Below are 21675 nucleotides of genomic sequence, written 5' to 3'. Positions count from 1 at the left end.
ATGGGAGAGAGGAGAGGAGGAGGGGAGAGAGGAGGGGAGAGAGGAGGGGGAGAGAGGAGAGGAGGAGAGAGAGGAGGGGAGAGAGGAGAGGATGGGAGAGAGGAGGAGAGAGAGGAGGGGAGAGAGGAGAGGAGGAGAGAGAGGATGGGAGAGAGGAGAGGAGGAGAGAGAGGATGGGAGAGAGGAGAGGAGGAGAGAGAGGAGGGGAGGAGGAGAGAGAGGATGGGAGAGAGGAGGGGAGGAGAGAGAGGATGGGAGAGAGGAGGGGAGAAGTGGCCGTATCTCATGAACTATTCATCCCCAGTTGTTAATGTTCATGTATTTGATTCGGTTCATTTGACATCCTTTATGCATGGTGTCCTCCGTCAGCTGGAACGTTCTTCATCTTTTGCAATGATGATGATGATGAGGATGATGGATGGTGAACTATGTCCTGAGATGCGGTGGATCCTGATTGGTCCTTGAGGATCAGATCAGATCGTTTCAGCAGGTTGCGGTTCCAGGGTGATGCTCTTCTCCATCTGATCCAGATTGCATTCTCCTTTTATGTCTCCTTTTACACTGCCGCGTTCTTGAAGAAAGTAGTCCAATCCGGATCGCTTTGAACTGACTTTATTTGTTAAAGTAGTTCGGTATGGTAACTATTAAGCAAAAGGAGGGGAATTGTATCGTGCACGCGTGTGAGCGACAACCAGTATATTTAACTCGCAAGTCTGAACTAACGGAGGTTTCTGAACTCAAATCTCACTGTCTCGCTAGTTAGGGTCAAGTGGGCGTGGCCTGTGTGAAGTGGGCGTGGTCGGTGTGACGTAATGGCTACGCCTTCCTCACCTGTCTAAAGGTGCTGCCATCTGTGGCTGGAGTAGTTATTGCAGCTTGTGTGTTCGATCCTGCTTCCTAGTGGCTATGTGGGGGCAGCTTATGTGCTTAAAATACGTAAGAACACACCATCTAAGTTCTCCAATGTACCACATTTATTGTGTTTACTATTTATCACACTCAGATAATACACGATATATATAATGTGTATTATATTGTATATATAACATGTGAACACTTATACAACACGTTGGTAAAGTAAGCAACACAACGGCCTTAAACCAGCTGTAGTCACATGACACTTTAACCTGAGCCCAGCTCACTTCCTGTCTGTTTATTATGAGATATTAACAGAGATATTAGCCTGCTGAGACTCAGAGTCCAAGAGCCAAGACCTTTTGGTCTGTGTCCTACACCCTAGTCCTTTAGGTCTTATTGTATCCTAGCCCCTAGTCCTTTAGGTCTTAGTGTGTCCTAGCCCCTAGTCCTTTAGGTCTTAGTGTGTCCTACACCCTAGTCCTTTAGGTCTTAGTGTGTCCTAGCCCCTAGTCCTTATGTCTTAGTGTATCCTAGCCCCTAGTCCACTAGGTCTTAGTGTGTCCTACACCCTAGTCCTTTAGGTCTTATTGTATCCTACACCCTAGTCCACTAGGGCTTAGTGTGTCCTACACCCTAGTCCACTAGGTCTTAGTGTGTCCTACACCCTAGTCCACTAGGTCTTAGTGTGTCCTACACCCTAATCCTTTAGGTCTTAGTGTATCCTAGACCACGACCGGTAGCTGATGTTTGAACTTGTTACGACAGCAGAAAATAGATCCATTTCCTCCACTACGGTCTGTTGTCATGACAACATGCTTGCTTCCCGGTGTCATGCTTGGTGCCCAACCCTCCCCCTGGTGGCCGTGTGGAGGGCCGCAGCACTCATATCATATCAGAACTATAACTGTATCATGACATCTATATCATCTTAACCCTGCGACCTGTGAATGTATTCTCTAGGTCATCTGTCTAAGGTCAGTATGTAAACCGTTAACAGCTTATAATAATAAACGCAAACATGAATAACTGTGTGTGTGTGTGTGTGTGTGTGTGTGTGTGTGTGTGTGTGTGTGTGTGTGTGTGTGTGTGTGTGTGTGTGTGTGTGTGTGTGTGTGTGTGTGTGTGTGTGTGTGTGTGTGTGTGTGTGTGTTTGCGTGTGTCTGTCCAGTCATTGGCTCTGTAGTTGTGGGTGGAGTCCAGATGATCTACGAAGTGGACTCTGGTCTGAAGCTTCACTAGAGGAACTCTTTACAGAGCAGGACCCTAGATCTATGAACATAGACTGTGCTACAACTAAATTGTTCTCCTCTTCGCTGGTACAAAGGCCATCATGTCTGGTAAGAACGCCGTAATAATTAGCTATCAGTGACCAGGTTCATCATGACCTCAGTAGAAGTAGGTTAGTGAGCCTATTACTTCAAAACTAACCAGAACTCAAAGCAGGTTGCTAGCTTACGGCTGTAAGCTTCCAGGGTAAGATTCCATAAGAACGTATATCAACATTGTAGATGAGACTGAGTGATGAATGTCCAGAAAACGAGGTCTAGTCTCACTCATTTGGTTCTATACATTTTTAAACCAGATACGACCGGATATCTGTTTGACAGAATTCATTTTATTCTTTCTACTGTACATGAAAACAGTATTAGTGACTTATCTTGGTGTGTGTGTGTGTGTGTGTGTGTGTGTGTGTGTGTGTGTGTGTGTGTGTGTGTGTGTGTGTGTGTGTGTGTGTGTGTGTGTGTGTGTGTGTGTGTGTGTGTGTGTGTGTGTGTGTGTGTGTGTGTGTGTGTGTAAGAGTAAGAGAGTGTCTGTTATGGCTTAGCTAAGGGTGAAGATATCTTCTTTCAGTCATCAGTTTAAGGCAGAGAAGTTTCCAGGAAATGTTTGTTATCAGAGGGATGCACACACACACACACACACACACACACACACACACACACACACACACACCAACAGAGACACACACACACACCAACAGACACACACGCACACACACACACACACCAACAGAAACACACACACGCACACACACACACACACACTAACAGACACACAAACACACACCAACAGACACACGCGCACACACACACAGGTTTTAGAGTGTCCTTTACAGCAGCTCAGAGTCTTGTCTTTATCTCATAAAGTCTGACTGAATCCAGCTGATCAACTTCTTAAGTGCTGAATCATGATGGGATGGACAGTTTCCATAGTAACCACCCCTCCGGGTTAGATAATCTGTCGGACTCTCAGTGACCCCCTTATCTCCGCTGTAACTGATCTGGGTCTGCTGTCATGAGCTACAGATAGGCTAACCCTATCTATAATCTAAAATCGATAACTATATTCTATCATCTATAATACGCTCTACTCTGTAATACGCTCTACTCTATCTTCTGTACGCTCTACTTCTATGCGCTCTACTTCTATGCGCTCTGTGCTCTATGCGCTCTACTTCTCTGCGCTCTACTTCTCTGTGCTCTATGTGCTCTACTTCTATGCGCTCTACTTTTCTGCGCTCTGTGTTCTATGCGCTCTACTTCTATGCGCTCTACTTCTCTGTGCTCCATGCGCTCTACTTCTATGCGCTCTACTTCTCTGCGCTCTATGCTCTGCGCTCTGTGCTCTACTCTACACTCCATCCTGGTTTCAGAGTGTGAGCCGTGGTGAGGAGAGGTCCTCCATGGACAGCAGTCCCAGGAAGTGGGTGCTGCAGCCTCTGACTCCCCGCCTGGACCCCTCTGACCTCCGCACCCTGCTGGGTCCCCCGGTCCCCCCGCTGGGCCCCCCTGGCCCCCAGGGGTCAGGGGGGGCTCTGGTACCGGCCCGACTTGTGACGTTGTCACAATGTGAAGACCCCGATGGAGATGTCCCTCTCACCAGCTGTCCCAGCGGTCCCAGCAGTCCCAGTAGTCCCAGTGGTCCCAGTATTCCCAGTAGTCCCAGTGGTCCCAGTAGTCCAAGTAGTCCCGGTCCCAGCAGTCCCAGTAGTCCCAGTAGTCCCAACAGCAGCGCCGGCTCCCCCTGCGGTTTCTACAGTTTTGTCGACTCTGGGAGTCTGGAGGCGGAGCTGAACGAGGCGTGGATGCTCTCTCCACGGAGACGGCTGCAGCTGAACACCCTGAGGGAGGGGGAGGGCTTCAGGCTGCAGACCTACCAGAGCCACCGGAGGCCGGGACGCCTGTTCCAGGAGGAGGAGGAGCGGTACCGCACCGAGCAGCACGGACCTGCAGCTCAGGAAGAAGAGCAACAAGAACTGCGTCGTGAGATCATCCGCACCCAAGCCCCGAAGAGCAGCCTGACACCGGGGGCCCGGGGCCACTCTGGGAGAGGGGGGGCCCGGGGCCACTCTGGGAGAGGGGGGGCCCGGGGCCACTCTGGGAGAGGGGGGGAACCGACCCGCCCCCCAGCCGAGCGGCCGGGAGGTTCTAGTCTCCGCGTTGAGTCCCGCACCTCGAGCCCAGAAGGAGGTACCACAGACACGTCTGGGAGCGTCGACAGCGGGCAGATCGACTTCAGCGCCGCCAGACAGCAGTTCCAGAAGCTGGAGCGTGACCGGCTGAATGTGCCGAGGTCTCCTCAGAACGCAGCTCTGCCTCCAGACCAGCCTCCCTCCAAGCCTCCGTCGAGGCCCCTGCACCAGGAAAGTACGGCAGCATCCTTGCATAAGCAGGATGTACCAGACCACGTCCCTACCCAGAGAGACCGTTCCTCCACCCTGGGGCTGGCCCGGCCACCCGCCTCTGACCGCATCAGCGATGGCCGCCACTCCCCTGTCAGCCCCGAGGACAGAACAGGGCCGGGGGGGCTCTCTCCGGAGACGCCGATCGAGAGAGAGATGCGTGAGGCTCAGGAGCGAGAGGAGACGCTGCGGCGTGCGCGGGGACTGAAGCCCAGCAGGGCGGAGATGGTTGAGATCAAGTCCAAGTCTTTATTTTCCCAGCTCAGCCCTTCTGGGCTGAAAGGTAAGGAGAGGAACCAAGTCCGCTTCCTGACCCAGCGAGAGATCCAGCAGGGAAGGAGTTCACTGCAAGATAACCCCTACCCTAACTCTGACCTCGACCCTAGCCCCTACCCTTACCTCAACCCTAACCCTGACCTCGACCCTAACCTCGACCCTAACCCTAGCCTCGACCCTAACCCCTACCCTAACCCTAACCTCGACCCTAACCCCTACCCTAACCCTAACCTCGACCCTAACCCCTACCCTAAGCCTAACCTCGACCCCAGCCCCTACCCTAACCCTAACCTCGACCCTAACCCTAGCCTCGACCCTAACCCCTACCCTAACCCTAAACCCTCCCCTTACCCTAACCTCGACCCTAACCCCGACCCTAACCCCCACCCTAACCCCTACCCTAAGCCTAACCTCGACCCCAGCCCCTACCCTAACCTCGACCCTAACCCTAGCCTCGACCCTAACCCCTACCCTAACCCTAAACCCTCCCCTTACCCTAACCTCGACCCTAACCCCGACCCTAAGCCTAACCTCGACCCTAACCCCTACCCTAAGCCTAACCTCGACCCTAACCCCTACCCTAAGCCTAACCTCGACCCTAACCCCTACCCTAAGCCTAACCTCGACCCCAGCCCCTACCCTAAGCCTAACCTCGACCCTAACCCCTACCCTAAGCCTAACCTCGACCCTAACCCCTACCCTAAGCCTAACCTCGACCCTAACCCCTACCCTAAGCCTAACCTCGACCCCAGCCCCTACCCTAAGCCTAACCTCGACCCTAACCCCTACCCTAACCTCGACCCCAGCCCCTACCCTAACCCTAACCTCGACCCTAACCCCTACCCTAACCTCGACCCTAACCCTAACCTCGACCCTAACCCCTACCCTAACCCTAAACCCTCCCCTTACCTCGACCCTAACCCCTACCCTAACCCTAACCCCTACCTTAACCCTAACCTCGACCCTAACCCCTACCCTAACCCTAAACCCTCCCCTTACCTCGACCCTAACCCCTACCTTAACCCTAACCTCGACCCTAACCCCTACCCTAACCCTAAACCCTCCCCTAACCCTAACCTCGACCCTTATCCCCAGGAAGGTCAGCAGGCTCCCTCCCAGCTGGAGGCCAGCCTGAGAGGGTCTGAGAGAGGGAGGCCTTTAGAGGAAAGCAGCAGAGACAGAGGAGGAGAGAGGGAGTTGGCCCCAGGGTCACCCTCCTCCTGCTGTCCTCAGAGACACACTGAAGACCCCCAGCTGGGCCCCTGGAGCGCTGCCGACCACCACACCTCCTGGGCCCACCGTCAGGTCCTGTCCCCCGCCCGCCTTGACCCTCTGGCTCCGGTGACGGAGGCTGACGGAGGCACCAGGAGCAGCGTCACAGCAGGGGCAGCTGGGCGAGCAGGTCCTCGTGGCTGGAGGGAGGGGCTGGGCGTGGGGGGGGCTGGTGTCCCGGGTCGCGTCAAGAGGGACATCGAGGAGGACCTGAGGCGGGAGGAGGAGCTCCGGCAGCAGAGGGGAACCGGACCCTCACCCCCCCTGGAACCAGGACCCTCAGCCCCCCTGGAATCTGGACCCACCGCCAAACGCTCAACACCAGGTTGGAGTTTGGATTTATGTTTTTAATCTTTAACCAGACCAGACTTCAACCGACCACGAACAATGAATAACAATCGAATCAGTCCAAAGATCACGGGAGGGCGAAGGCCTCCTCCGGGGAATGATTAACGCCCAGCGAATGGAGAGGGCGGCCCAAAGTAAAGGGTTCTTCAGCAGGGTCGGAGTCACCTAACCCAGGGTCAGAGTTCACCTAACCCAGGGTCAGAGTTCACCTAACCCAGGGTCAGGGTTCACCTAACCCAGGGTCAGAGTTCACCTAACCCAGGGTCAGGGTTCACCTAACCCAGGGTCGGGGTTCACCTAGCACAGGGTCAGAGTTCACCTAACCCAGGGTCAGAGTTCACCTAGCACAGGGTCAGAGTTCACCTAACCCAGGGTCAGAGTTCACCTAACCCAGGGTCAGGGTTCACCTAACCCAGGGTCAGAGTTCACCTAACCCAGGGTCAGGGTTCACCTAACCCAGGGTCGTGGGTTCACCTAGCACAGGGTCAGAGTTCACCTAACCCAGGGTCAGAGTTCACCTAGCACAGGGTCAGGGTTCACCTAACCCAGGGTCAGGGTTCACCTAACCCAGGGTCAGAGTTCACCTGCCACAGGGTCAGAGTTCACCTAACCCAGGGTCAGAGTTAACCTGGCACAGGGTCAGAGTCCACCTAACCCAGGGTCAGAGTTCACCTAACCCAGGGTCAGGGTTCACCTAACCCAGGGTCAGAGTTCACCTAACCCAGGGTCAGGGTTCACCTAACCCAGGGTCAGAGTTCACCTGGCACACAGAGCAGATTAGGCAGAGACAGAAACCTCTGACCTCGAACCTCTAACCTCTGACCTCTAACCTCTGAATCACTGAAGGTTTTCTTCTTTTCAGATCAACCCTCCTTCTGCTTCTCCACCCTCCTCCTCCCCTCTCCCTGGAGGCCCACCCTGCACCCAACCCCCACCCTGCACCCCACCCCCACCCTGCACCCCACCACCCCCACCCTGCAACCCACCACCCCCCCCATCACCCCCACCCTACACCCCACCCTGCACCCCACCCCCACCAGCACCCCCACCCTGCACCCCACCACCCCCACCCTACACCCCACCACCCCCACCCTACACCCCACCCCCACCCTACACCCCACCACCACGCTGCACCCCACCCCCACCCTACACCCCACCACCACCCTACACCCCACCCCCACCCTACACCCCACCACCCTGCACCCCACCCTACACCCCACCCCCACCCTGCACCCCACCCCCACCCTACACCCCACCACCACCCTACTACCCACCCCCACCCTACACCCCACCACCCTGCACCCCACCCTACACCCCACCACCCTGCACCCCAGCACCACCCTACACCCCACCACCCTACACCCCACCACCCTGCACCCCACCCTACACCCCACCCCCACCCCACACCCCGGCCCCACCCTACACCCCAGCACCACCACCCGAGCCTCCAACGGCCCCCCGCTCCAGAGTCACGTTAAAACCAGACTGCAGGAGAGCTCGGTAAGAAACAGAAAGCGTTGATCTGAGGACCTCCATGTTGATCTGAGGACCTCCATGTTGATCTGAGGACCTCCATGCTGATCTGAGGACCTCCATGCTGATCTGAGGACCTCCATGTTGATCTGAGGACCTCCATGTTGATCTGAGGACCTCCATGTTGATCTGAGGACCTCCATGCTGATCTGAGGACCTCCATGTTGATCTGAGGACCTCCATGTTGATCTGAGGACCTCCATGTTGATCTGAGGACCTCCATGTTTATCTGAGGAACTCCTCAATGGAGGAGCTCATGTAGGAGGTAGTAAAGGCTAGACCGGGTTCTAGAGCGCAGTCTACAGGCTAGACCAGGTTCTAGAGCGTAGGCTAAAGGCTAGACCGGGTTCTAGAGCGTAGTCTAGACCGGGTTCTAGAGTGTAGTCGAAAGGCTAAATCAGATTCTAGAGTGTAGTCCAAAAGCTAGACCTATTTCGAGAGCACAGTCTAAAGGCTAGACTGGGTTCTAGAGCATAGGCTAAAGGCTAGACCGGGTTCTAGAGCGTAGGCTAGACCGGGTTCTAGAGTGTAGTCTAAAGGCTAGACCTAGTTCGAGAGCACAGTCTACAGGTTCTAGAGCGTATTGTGTGGATACTTTAGCGTAGTTCATAAGGTGTTGTCTCTTATCTTGCCTCTCTCCCGTCTCTCTTCAGTATGCAGGGATCCGTCCCATTGATCACATCAACAACCAGGTAATTCAGGACTAAGCCCTACATACAGAATAAGGTCTCCATACAGACTAAGCTCCTCAGACTAAGCCCTGAGGTTGGATCAGACCATGGTATGGATTAGGGTTTATGGTCTATAATCATGCTTTCAGATCCAGTTAGGATGTTGGACATGATTATTTGACATTGCTGTCGAACAAAGGGAGTCAAGTTCTATAGAGCTGGACAGTGACCTGCACTTATGATAGTTGCCTACATCTCATAAAGAAAAGGGCGAGCATTACCTTGAATACATATATGTTTTATCTACTGGTGCGTGGCCTACTGGTTGATGGGGCGTCCGTGGCCTACTGGTTGATGGGGCGTCCGTGGCCTACTGGTTGATGGGGCGTCCGTGGCCTACTGGTTGATGGGGCGTCCGTGGCCTACTGGTTGATGGGGCGTCCGTGGCCTACTGGTTGATGGGGCGTCCGTGGCCTACTGGTTGATGGGGCGTCCGTGGCCTACTGGTTGATGGGGCGTCCGTGGCCTACTGGTTGATGGGGCGTCCGTGGCCTACTGGTTGATGGGGCGTCCGTGGCCTACTGGTTGATGGGGCGTCCGTGGCCTACTGGTTGATGGGGCGTCCGTGGCCTACTGGTTGATGGGGCGTCCGTGGCCTACTGGTTGATGGGGCGTCCGTGGCCTACTGGTTGATGGGGCGTCCGTGGCCTACTGGTTGAGTTGGAGCGGTAACCGGAGGTTGGAAGTGGAGGTGGATGTGGGGAGTAGTTGTGCAGCACTCTCCTACGTCCTCATCCACGGATGAAGTGCCCTTGAGCAAGGCCTCTGATGATCTGCTCCTGATGTTCTGCTCCAGGTGGTGAAGGCCACTCGCGTCTTCAGGCACCAGAACCTCAAGGCCCTGCAATGGGAAGCCGGCCAGTTCTACTCCCTGCCGGACCAGCAAGCTCCCACTGCCTCTGACCAGACCAGTCCCACTGCTGATGTAGCCCAGCTCAGACCAGCAAGCTCCCACTGCCCCTAACCAGACCAGTGACTTTAGCATAAAGACCAAAGCACCAAGGACAGCGGTGTCCTTAAAGCGTCACGCCACAGGGACTGTAGCGGAGCCTTTCCAAAGCGGTCGGATACAACCACAATTTAGATTTTGCTCAGAGGATATACAGGCCTTCATCGTCTCTGTCCAGGGATAAACAGTCCCTGAAGCGAGGCTATACAGGCCTTTATCGTCTCTCTCCAGGGATAAACAGTCCCTAATGCGAGGCTATACAGGCCTTTGATGAGCCCGTAGGTCACCACGTCTGACTCCTGGCCTGAGTTCGGTGAGCAGCACGTCTGAGAGCCACCTGCAGCCTGAGCCCCACACAGCCATGTGGACACGCAGACAAACATCAGAGCCAGCTATTGCCCCATCAACTCTTTGATGGGACAAGCTGCCTCTAACCAGGTGGACCAGTAAGACCATCGATATTTAGAGATAACCAATCAGCCATTGTTGAAGATATGTATTTATTCTGAATATTACATCATGTATCCAAATTCATATCAAAAATCATAAGACAACAAACTTCATTAAATGTATTCATTTATTTTGAAAGGAAATTTAATTTAAATTAGTGTTTCAATACAGAATGATATCTGAAAGTTTTACTTTAAAAACGTACGAGTCCTGTTAACCACCTCTAATACCACTCTGCTCAAATAAAGCAATACTAAATTAAATAGGATTGTGTGAAAATACACTTTATTCAATTGTTTTTAAATAGCATCTTCTAAAGCAGTGGTGTACCACGTCGCCACCTGGTGGAGAGGCTAACTCTCTGAACATAGGAATAGATTTCAGTTTAAAATAATGAATTATTAATACTGAAAACACACCAAACCTCTCAACCCCCCAGCAGCCATCATCTACATCTGGACTGAAGCTAAGAATTGGATCATTAGGAAGGCTGAACATATTACATCTTAAAACAGAAATAAAACCATCCACAGTGGGTTACAACACAATGCTACCTTGAAAACATGAACATGAAAACATTAGAAATGGATTGAATCACGGAAGAAAAACAGCAAAGACTTCATGAAATGACACAGGAGCAGATATGAGCACATAGCGCCACAGAGGTTTGTGATACAGTTCTTAATTAGCTGGAGCTAGCTGGTGATTAGCTTGAGCTAGGCGGTTATTTGCTTGAGCTAGGTGGCTATTAGCTTGAGCTAGGCGGTTATTAGCTTGAGCTAGGTGGTTATTAGCTTGAGCTAGGTGGTTATTAGCTTGAGCTAGATGGTGATTAGCTTCAGCTAGTTGGTTATTAGCTTGAGCTAGGCGGGTTATTAGTTATAGTTAGTCGGTTAGGAGGGCTAGGAGGTTGTTAGCTAAAGCTAGGAAGTCATAGCTGGAGCTAAGACGTTATTATGTGAGCTAGGTGGTTATTAGCCGAAGCTAGGACTATAGATTAGCATTTTACAAGGGTTCCTCAAACTAGGGACAGTTGGTTTTTATCTCTTCTAATGGAGGATAGCTAATCATTAAGGAATGACTGCTGTTTGAGGACAGCAGCAGTGAATGAAGGAAGCTGAACAGTTAACATCAGTCTGGATCGAGTTATAATGTGACTAATAACATAACACTGAGAACAATAATAGCAAGAACAATTTTCCATGGACGGTTCTTCGTACTAAACAGTCTCAGAGAGCTGTCCATTGGCAACATGAGATCATTTCCTTTAGAAGACTTCCAGACCACCTGGGACGGGGTCTAGTGTCTAGGGTCAGGGAAAGGGTCTCTGAACAGGGTTAGGGGTCACGGGGAACAAGGTCTAAGGACCGGTCTGGTGTCAGGGACTGGGGGTCCGGGTCTAGGTCCACGGTGTAGGGTCTAGGGGCCACGGGTAGGGTGTAGGGTCTAGGGCCACGGTGTAGGGTCTAGGGCCACGGTGTAGGGTCTAGGGCCACGGTGTACGGTCAGGGTCTAGGGGCCACGGTGTAGGGTCTAGGGGCCACGTGTAGGGTCTAGGGGTCACGGTGTAGGGTCTAGGGGCCACGGTCTAGGGGCCACGGTGTAGGGTCTAGGGCCACGGTGTAGGGTCCGGGTCCGGTGATCAGAACTCCACCTTGCAGGCGGGGAAGCTGTCGTCCTGCATGGCCACGGTGCTGTTGGAGCCCAGCACAGTGAGGCCCAGGGCGGCCTGCTGTCCGTGGGTCTCCTGGTACCACTGGTGCATGGAGGGCGAGTCGAAGGTGGGGATCAGGGTCACCTGCTCACACAATGACACACAATGACATCAACTCTACACCCATAGAAACTAACGGCGATAAGAACTGCCACCCACAGTTTCCACGGAGACATGGACCTCCTTGGTGACCAGGTCCTTAATACACAGCTGGACCAGGTACCTGGATGTGAGGCCAGGCGGTCTTGCCCTCCAGCAGGGCGTCCAGTATCCCCCTCAGACTCCGCTCCGTCCGGGGCTCGTCTCCGCTGATGATGTAGCACGAGGAGCGCAGCTGCTGGAAGAACGCCACGTCCACGCTGGCCCGCGCCGCGCCCGATGGCAGGTAGGCCATGTCCAGGTAGACGACCGGCGCCCCGAGGCCTGGGGGACAAAGGTGAAGGGTGGTGTAAACTACAGGAGCAGGAGGTAAAGGGTGGTGTAAACTACAGGAGCAGGAGGTTAAGTGGTGTAAACTACAGGAGCAGGAGGTAAAGGGTGGTGTAAACTACAGGAGCAGGAGGTTAAGTGGAGTAAACTACAGGAGCAGGAGGTAAAGGGTGGTGTAAACTACAGGAGCAGGAGGTTAAGTCGTGTAAACTACAGGAGCAGGAGGTAAAGGGTGGTGTAAACTACAGGAGCAGGAGGTAAAGGGTGGTGTAAACTACAGGAGCAGGAGGTTAAGTGGTGTAAACTACAGGAGCAGAAGGTAAAGTGGTGTAAACTACAGGAGCAGGAGGTAAAGGGTGGTGTAAACTACAGGAGCAGGAGGTAAAGTGGTGTAAACTACAGGAGCAGGAGGTGAAGTGGTGTAAACTACAGGAGCAGGAGGTAAAGTGGTGTAAACTACAGGATCAGGAGGTGGAGTGGTGTAAACTACAGGAGCAGGAGGTAAAGTGGTGTAAACTACAGGAGCAGGAGGTTAAGTGGTGTAAACTACCGGAGCAGGAGGTGAAGTGGTGTAAACAACAGGAGCAGGAGGTTAAGTGGTGTAAACTACATGACCTGGATATGTTCTACAGCTTGAGGGTATCGTGACCCGTGACCCATGACCCGTGACCCGTGACCCGTGACCCGTGACCCGTGACCCGTGACCCGTTATACCCACCAGGGGATGGAGGCTTAGCCGGGCCGGGTCTAGAGCCAGAGTTTCTGCTGGTGGGACGATTGTCCAGGCTGGACCGGTTCTTCAATGCCCCAGAACCACTGCCTGCCTTGGGCTTCTCCTGTCCAGAGCTTGCCCTGGGAGAAGGCCCTGGGGTTTTCCTAGTCTTAGCAGCGGTGCTTTGAGGGTTCCTGGAGGAAGCATCTGCATCAGCCATGCTAGCTCCTGGCTGCCTGGGCAATGGGGGGAGGTCTTTAGCGGGGGCAGGGGGGGGGTCAGGAGAAGAAGGCTCCAATACAACAGGAGATACATCAAGACTAAGCAGGTCATGATGAAGAGCGAAGAGACTGCTGGAGTCCTCAGAGTCTGAGGGCAGCGAGCCACTGACGGTCTCCTGCTTGTGGTCTGACCGGTTGTTCCCATCATAACAGCCTGGTAGCGGTCCAACAGCAACCAGGTCAGTACTCAGACACTGCTGGCTGGGTTCTGCGGTCCATGAGTGTTGGAACTCACAAGGGGATACCAAACAGAGATCTACATCATGAGGAACTTCCTGGAGCACATCTGCTACATGGTGTATTTGAGCTGTTCCAAGAGGTAAAGTGATTCCTGCTCTGGACGTATTATCGACATTATCTTCTTCTGCCAGAGCATCTTTGGGCCAACAGAGCTCCTCTGAGCTTATCTCTTCAAAGTCAAAGCCGTCTGGTCCGTCATCGGTTTTGCATTTAGGAAAAGGTGTATGGCCTGCAGACTCAACACTGGATTCATAATCCGCCGACTCCTCACTGCTCCCTGCCCCCTGCCCATTCCCCTTCAGGGGTGACCTGAACTCAACTGGCGTCAGGTCAAAGTTCACACTGCGCTCTCTTTTTGGGGTCCTGGCTGGAGGCAGCAGGGCAGCGTCTTGTGTTTGACTCGGGGTCTTCTCCTTGGATAGGGCCCTGTCATAACCCCCAGCGTCTTGTGTTTGACTCAGGGTCTTCTCCTTGGATAGGGCCCTGTCATCACCACCAGCAACTTGTGTTTGACTCGGGGTCTTCTCCTTGGATAGGGCCCTGTCATAACCCCCAGCGTCTTGTGTTTGACTCAGGGTCTTCTCCTTGGATAGGGCCCTGTCATCACCACCAGCAACTTGTGTTTGACTCGGGGTCTTCTCCTTGGATAGGGCCCTGTCATCACCACCAGCAACTTGTGTTTGACTCGGGGTCTCCTGGCCATTCTCTAAACTCTTGTTTGAAGGGCTTGATTTTGTTCCCTTTTTTGGAAGGGGTCCATCTTTCTTTAGACTTCCATTCTTAACTAATGCTCTTTTCGATTGTGTGTTTCCTGTTAATGATCCACTTGCGGTTTTCTTCACATCCAAAGCAGATAACTTCTGCTTTGAAACAACCATCTTTTTCTCCTCTGCATTCAGCTCCTTCACTGTGTTCTCCTTTTTAGGGTCTGTTTTAACATCTTTCTTTGGTTCCTTCTTCAACAGTTCCTTCCCTTTCTCTAGGGTTAGATCCTCTCTCTTCTTCTCTCCATTTTCTTCTCTCTTGGTGCCAACGTTCTTTTTCTTTAGAGACAGTATCTCTGCTGTTTCAGGTCTTCCTTTGGCTTCACTTAGTGTTTTTGACTTGTCTTCCTTCTCCTTCCCTTCTTTAAGAGCAGGTTCACCTGCTCCTACACTCCTGGCCTTTGTCTTTACCTCCTGTTTCCTTACATCCACCCTTGACGTCTTTTCCTTGAGCAGGGTATTGCTGGACCTGGACTCTTTGTTCAGGGACTTCAGGCTTTCCCGGCTGTCCGTATGTCTTGGTGGTTTATCTCCTTTGGACGCCTCCAGGTCCCTCATGTAGCTGACCGGCTGCTTGAGGAAGCTGAGGTGTTTGAGTTTTTCTAGTCCCTGTAGAATCTTGGACTGTGGTGTGCAGCCAGGGAAGAGGACTCTGATGATCTTCTCGTCTGCACTGGAGGGATGCCACACGAGCAAGGCACAAATGGACACAGTACAGGGCAGAGGAATATCCGTGTCCTTCATGCTAGGTTCATTGCAGAGCCACGTCTGCATGAAGGCCTGCAGTTCTTTACTGTCTTTGACGGGATTGAGGGCGTACATCTCCAGTCTCCCCACCCCCATCTTCTGGAACAGGATGAGGGGTTCCAGGGCGGGTCCCGGGGAGCGGCTGAGGGCCTGCGGGCGGAGGGACAGTTTCTCTAAGGTCTGCAGGGTGAGGGCGGCCTGGTCACAGCTCCGCAGCTCCTTACACTCTCCCTCCAAACCCTTGAGTCTGTCTGGGGCGTTAAAGAAAACCACCCCGATCTCAGGAGAGACCTTGTTCTTCACGCAGTCCTCAGACGACTGGTCCTGCTCCACCTCCGCCGCCTTCCTCAGCAGGAGACTGTTGAACCCTGGGAGGTTGTCGACGCCGACGTGTGTGAGGAGGACGGAGTCGATCCTGTCCAGGTGTCGGACCAGTTTCCAGAACGAGGACCGCGGGTCGGAGCCGCCGTTAACCAGCACGTTGAAGCCGTTGACGGCAAAGAAGGCGGAGTCTCCCCGCCCCCCTGGGAACACGTAGCAGCAGGGCCGCGACAGCTTCAGGAAGCCCACCGTGCTGGGGGCCTCCAGCAGGTCGAAGGGCTCTTGGGGCTCCAGGGACTCCGAGAGGTACTCGGTGAACTCCTTCAGACCCTCCATCTCAGGCAGCAGGGAGGGGGGGTTCACCAGGATGTCCACCAGACCCCTCAGCTTCTGGGTCTCCTGCTCCAGGTCCCCCCACAGCCCAGAGCTGGGACAGCTCAGGGTCAGGCCAGCCTTCAGCGATGGGCCGGCTGAGCCTAGAGCAGCTGCTGTCTGATGGAGCAGGAACAAACATCTCAACGTCCTCCTAATAGGTAAACATCTTAACATGTCCTCACCTCTTCCTCAGTGAACATCTTAACATGTCCTCACCTCTTCCTCAGTGAACATCTGGATGAAGTCCTTGGCAGAGTAGCAGCCTTTCTGTAGGACGATGTCCCCCGTCACCTCGGAGCACTGACCAATCAGGACCAGGAGTTTGTGACGAGAAACATCTGCCACAAAGCTGCGGACCTACAGAGAGAACCAACATAATAAACATGATCTATCATATCTCATGATCCATCATATCTCTGTTATATCATATCTCTATAATAAACATTATCCTATCATATCTTTGTTATATCATATCTCTATAATAAACATGATCCATCATATCTCTGTTATATCATATCGCTATAATAAACATGATCCATCATATCTCTATATGTTATATCATATCTCTATATGTTAGATCATATCTCTATATGTTATATCATATTTCTATAATAAACATGATTCCCTAGTTATGATGACCTAGTTATAGCTCGCTACAGAGAGGGAAACGCAAGATGGTAGAAGACTGGGTAAGGGGTAGGAGTAAGTTAGTAGGGGTTATTTAGTAGGGGTTGGTACCTGGGGGCAGACCAGCTGGTAGGTTAGGAGTTAGTTAGTAGGAGTTAGTTAGTTAGTAGGAGTTAGTTAGTTAGAAGGGGTTAGTAGGAGTTAGTTAGTGTAGGTTACCTGGGAGCAGACCAGCTGGTAGGTTAGGAGTTAGTTAGTAGGAGTTAGTTAGTAAGAAGGGGTTAGTTAGTAGGAGTTAGTTAGTTAGTTAGAAGGGGTTAGTAGGAGTTAGTTAGTGTAGGTTACCTGGGAGCAGACCAGCTGGTAGGTTAGGAGTTACTTAGTATGAGTTAGTTAGTTAGAAGGGGTTAGTTAGTAGGAGTTAGTTAGTTAGTTAGTTAGAAGGGGTTAGTAGGAGTTAGTTAGTGTAGGTTACCTGGGAGCAGACTAGCTGGTAGGTTAGGAGTTACTTAGTATGAGTTAGTTAGTTAGAAGGGGTTAGTTAGTAGGAGTTAGTTAGTAGGAGTTAGTTAGTGTAGTTACCTGGGAGCAGACCAGCTGGTAGGTTAGGAGTTACTTAGGAGTTAGTTAGAAGGGGTTAGTTAGGAGTTAGTTAGTGTAGTTACCTGGGAGCAGACCAGTTGGTAGGTTAGGAGTTAGTTAGAAGGGGTTAGTTAGGAGTTAGTTAGTGTAGTTACCTGGGAGCAGACCAGCTGGTAGGTTAGGAGTTAGTTAGAAGGGGTTAGTTAGGAGTTAGTTAGTGTAGTTACCTGGGAGCAGACCAGCTGGTAGGCGGGGTTCAGCACCACCCTACAGTGCAGAACATCCCCTGAGTGCAGCAGCGTTCTTTGGCCTGTGGACGGTTGCTATGGTTACACTCGAGGCTTTCTTCTTCGTTGGTATAATAAGTTCAACTCCTTCTAGACCACAGGACACGACCATCCCAGACAGTGTAGAGGGGCGCCAACCCACTGTGTCTAGTATGACTAGATCTATACACAATACAGCTATATCTATAAAGACTATATCTATACAGCTATATCTAGTATGACTAGATCTATACACAACACAGCTACATCTATAAAGACTATCTATACACAATACAGCTATATCTATAAAGACTATATCTATACAGCTATATCTAGTATGACTAGATCTATACACAATACAGCTACATCTGTAAAGACTATACACAATACAGATATATCTATAAAGACTATATCTATACAGCTATATCTAGTATGACTAGATCTATACACAATACAGCTATATCTATAAAGACTATCTATGTTTCATGACCCTGCGGTCTTCGTGGGGGTTTCAGTTCTCAGTAGTATACACAACCTCCTGGTGCCGCCGTTTAAATTCCATTCAAAAAGCTCTATGGCACCACTATTGTCTTGAACAGTATTACGATGCATTATTTATCTTTATTTTTTGTGCTTGATGGAAGTATGTTTTCTTTTCCTACAAGAGTTGTGTACTTTGTTAATGCATAATAATTAGAAAAACAATAATTATTATTTTATATATATAAATATATATTTTTATACATTGGTAGTCATGGCGGGGCCCTATTGTTGTTAAGGTGGCCGCCCATACATTGCTGGGGTAAACACTGCTATACATACTATCTCTTTAAACAGCTCCTCTAGAGTCTAGAAGAGAGTCACATCACAGCAGCTCCTCTAGACAGGGTTCATACACATTTTGACCAATAGATTTCCATGACTTTTCAATGACTTTTCCATGACTAAACATTTTGAGAAACTTCTGGTGTGTACATGAAAAAGTGATCAAATGTAGTATTTAAACTAACAATGAGAAATCCAAACCATTGATGTTTGCTTCCTTTGGCATGGCTCGTTAATGCCGCCTCTCCCATGTTTGAAATGTGAAATGCTTTGCCACCACAGAAACCTACAATTTTGCTCATCCCAGGTAAATGAATGACATGAAAATATGAATATAACAAATTTCCATGACTTCTCCAAAACATTTGGGATTTAATTTTTTTTCAAGCACTTTTCCAGGCCTGGAAATTGCCATTTTAAAATTCCATGATTTTTCCAGGTTTTTCATGACCGTATGAACCCTGTCTAGAGGGTCACATGATAACAGCTCCTCTAGAGGGTCACATGACAGCAGCTCCTCTAGAGGGTCACATGATAACAGCTCCTCTAGAGGGTCACATGACAGCAGCTCCTCTAGGGGGTCACATGACAGCAGCTCCTCTAGAGGGTCACATGACAGCAGCTCCTCTAGAGGGTCACATGATAACAGCTCCTCTAGAGGGTCACATGACAGCAGCTCCTCTAGAGGGTCACATGACAGCAGCTCCTCTAGAGGGTTCCAGGACAACAGCTCCTCTAAAGGGTCACATGACAAAAGAGGGTCACATGACAAACAGCTCCTCTAGAGGGTCACATGACAATCAGCTCCAAATATAGGTGGACACTGTAAATAGTTGGCAATGGGTGCTCGGAAAGTAAAGTAACCTTTCCCAAAAGTCGGACTATGTCTTCAGTGTGAGTTTGCTCCTCCAGTGATTCTGGGTGAGTTATCCAGTTTAAACAGGTTCTCCCTCTGGGCAAGACCCTGATCTCTGTGCGCTGGAGAGAAGATATGAATATAACAAATTTCCATGACTTCTCCAAAACATTTGGGATTTAATTTTTTTTCAAGCACTTTTCCAGGCCTGGAAATTGCCATTTTAAAATTCCATGACTTTTCCAGGTTTTTCATGACCGTATGAACCCTGTCTAGAGGGTCACATGATAACAGCTCCTCTAGAGGGTCACATGACAGCAGCTCCTCTAGAGGGTCACATGATAACAGCTCCTCTAGAGGGTCACATGACAGCAGCTCCTCTAGGGGGTCACATGACAGCAGCTCCTCTAGAGGGTCACATGACAGCAGCTCCTCTAGAGGGTCACATGACAGCAGCTCCTCTAGAGGGTCACATGACAACAGCTCCTCTAGAGGGTCACATGACAGCAGCTCCTCTAGAGGGTCACATGATAACAGCTCCCCTAGAGGGTCACATGACAGCAGCTCCTCTAGAGGGTTCCAGGACAACAGCTCCTCTAAAGGGTCACATGACAAAAGCTCCTCTAGCGGGTCACATGATAACAGCTCCTCTAGAGGGTCACATGACAACAGGTCCTCTAGAGGGTCACATGATAACAGCTCCTCTAGAGGGTCACATGACAACAGCTCTTCTAGAGGGTCACATGACAAACAGCTCCTCTAGAGGGTCACATGACAATCAGCTCCAAATATAGGTGGACACTGTAAATAGTTGGCAATGGGTGCTCGGAAAGTAAAGTAACCTTTCCCAAAAGTCGGACTATGTCTTCAGTGTGAGTTTGCTCCTCCAGTGATTCTGGGTGAGTTATCCAGTTTAAACAGGTTCTCCCTCTGGGCAAGACCCTGATCTCTGTGCGCTGGAGAGAAGAGGCTGGAGACTAGCTGAGTCTCATGTCTCTTCAGCAGATAGAAGAGTCTTTGTCGGCTCGTTTCATGCTGCTCAGCTGATGTTCTTTCAGTGATAGAAATAATATACTCGTCATCACTCATCATGTGAGTGCTTTAACAACCACGACCATCAAAAACAAGCACCTCATGCTAGCCCCCTGACCATGCTAGCCAGCCCCCTGACCATGCTAGCTAGCCCCCTGACCATGCTAGCTAGCCCCCTGACTTTTCCTTTCCCCCTGACCATGCTAGGCACCTGCTAGCCACCTCCCCCTGATGGCATCCTGCTGCCCTCCTGACCAAGCTAGCCTTGTATTAGCCGCCTGACCATGCTAGCCCCCTGCTGACCACTTTACCATGCTAGCCTCATGCTAGCCTCCTGACCATGCTAACACCTGACAACGCTAGTCTAATTTGTGCCTGGAGTGGATTATTATTTTACCACGTCTCTGTATAGTTGGATTCTATTCCATTACTAAATAGTATACAGTTTACCCCCATCCAACTCAAGCCACTACAAACCCATGTGAATTAGATAGATAGATAGATAGATAGATAGATAGATAGATAGATAGATAGATAGATAGATAGATAGATAGATAGATAGATAGATAGATAGATAGATAGATAGATAGATAGATAGATAGATAGATACCTGGGACCTCCTTGGTGTAGAAGGCCGAGTGTCGGGACACAAACTGCTTCAGCTGCTGGTCCAGGTTACAGCGACCGCGGTCCACGTCCCACGAACGGATCCCTGAACAACCAATCAAAGACTGACGCATCAGGTCACATGGTCCACTTCCTCTTTCTGACAGCAGACTAGGAGGAAGTATTGCACCAGGCTTACCTCTACTGACCACTACATGCATATGTTCTACACCCAACAGCTAACCTCTTAATGTATCCCCATCATCTAACCCTATCCCCATCATCCAACCACATCCCAAACATCTAACCCTATCCCTGACATCTAACCCTATCCCTGACATCTACCCCTATCCCTAACATCTAACCCCAACATCTAACTCTACCCCTAACATCTCATCCTATCCCTAACATCTAACCCCTTTCCCTATCATCTAACCCTAACATCTAACCCTATCCCCATGATCTAACCCTATCCCTAAAATCGAACCCTATAAGTAACATCTATCCATATCATCTAACCCTATCCCTAACATCTAGCCCTATCCCTGACATCTAACCTTATCTCTTACATCTAACCCTATTCCTAAAATCGAACCCTATCCCATCATCTTACCCTAAAATCTAACCACCAACCCTATCCCTAACATCTAACCCCATCACCTAACCCTATCCCTAACATCTAACTCTATAATTAACATACAAAATCGAACCTCTAGTAGTTTAACAGTATCTCACCCTCGCTAGGTTAGTTTAAACAGTAACTCAGCCCTCTCTAGGTTAGTTTAAACAGTAACTCAACCCGCTATAGGTTCGTTTGAACAGGAACTCACCCCTCTAGGTTAGTTTAACTCACCCCTCTCTATCTCTGACACCAGGTCGGCTCCTCCAGTCGCCCCAATCACCACCAACACCGAATACTGCTGCTCGTTAAACCCTGGCTGGTCCACAGCTAGTTGCTCCTCTGTAACTAGCTGTGATTCTGTAAGTAGTTCATTTAGGACTAGTTGACTTTCTGAGGTCGCCATGATGGAAAACTTTGTCAACTGACTTCCAGACCACGCCCCTACTTTCCCTAGACCGGGAAAATATTCATTAGCTAATCAGATAGTAGGAAGCATATCTGTAAACCAATCAGACAGCAGACCGCGTGTTATTCAGCCAATCCCACAGCAGACAGCGTTTCCATAAGCCAATCAGTT

General features: G+C 50.9%; 2 protein-coding genes and 2 long non-coding RNA genes across 6 annotated transcripts; 3 read left to right on the top strand and 1 right to left on the bottom strand.

Annotated features, from left to right (window-relative positions):
* Positions 1 to 2089: 2089 nt before the first annotated feature.
* misp (mitotic spindle positioning) lies at positions 2090 to 10362 on the top strand. Its single transcript, XM_060067393.1, has 11 exons — positions 2090 to 4969; positions 5198 to 5557; positions 5612 to 5798; positions 5877 to 6413; positions 7299 to 7362; positions 7399 to 7416; positions 7513 to 7541; positions 7647 to 7660; positions 7721 to 7936; positions 8623 to 8661; positions 9497 to 10362. Exons 1-11 carry the CDS (start codon positions 3272 to 3274, stop codon positions 9662 to 9664), a joined length of 3330 nt encoding a protein of 1109 aa, XP_059923376.1. The 5' UTR covers positions 2090 to 3271; the 3' UTR covers positions 9665 to 10362.
* LOC132468856 (uncharacterized) lies at positions 7943 to 8534 on the top strand. The gene is made up of 2 exons (XR_009528281.1): positions 7943 to 8253; positions 8285 to 8534. It is a non-coding gene; the product is annotated as an uncharacterized LOC132468856 (long non-coding RNA).
* A 5-nt stretch (positions 10363 to 10367) lies between the features above and the next one.
* On the bottom strand, positions 10368 to 21543 carry map1sa (microtubule-associated protein 1Sa). Of its 3 annotated transcripts, XM_060066680.1 has the most exons (8): positions 21330 to 21543; positions 20481 to 20582; positions 17119 to 17201; positions 15899 to 16039; positions 12961 to 15799; positions 12037 to 12236; positions 11713 to 11897; positions 10368 to 11609 (listed from the first exon to the last, which is right to left on the bottom strand). In XM_060066680.1, the coding sequence occupies exons 1-7, from the start codon at positions 21499 to 21501 to the stop codon at positions 11742 to 11744; spliced, it is 3693 nt and encodes a 1230-aa protein (XP_059922663.1). In that variant the 5' UTR covers positions 21502 to 21543; the 3' UTR covers positions 10368 to 11609; positions 11713 to 11741. The 3 variants fall into 3 exon arrangements, with proteins under 3 accessions (XP_059922663.1, XP_059922662.1, XP_059922664.1); XM_060066679.1 differs by having other exon boundaries at positions 10368 to 11897; XM_060066681.1 differs by lacking the exon at positions 21330 to 21543 and adding an exon at positions 20676 to 20828 and having other exon boundaries at positions 10368 to 11897.
* On the top strand, positions 15716 to 16182 carry LOC132468855 (uncharacterized). Its single transcript, XR_009528280.1, has 2 exons — positions 15716 to 15840; positions 15910 to 16182. It is a non-coding gene; the product is annotated as an uncharacterized LOC132468855 (long non-coding RNA).
* Positions 21544 to 21675: the final 132 nt, after the last annotated feature.

Source organism: Gadus macrocephalus, chromosome 12, assembly GCF_031168955.1.
Source record: "Gadus macrocephalus chromosome 12, ASM3116895v1".
NCBI lineage: Eukaryota > Metazoa > Chordata > Actinopteri > Gadiformes > Gadidae > Gadus > Gadus macrocephalus.
This window is presented reverse-complemented; position numbering and strand designations above follow the sequence as displayed.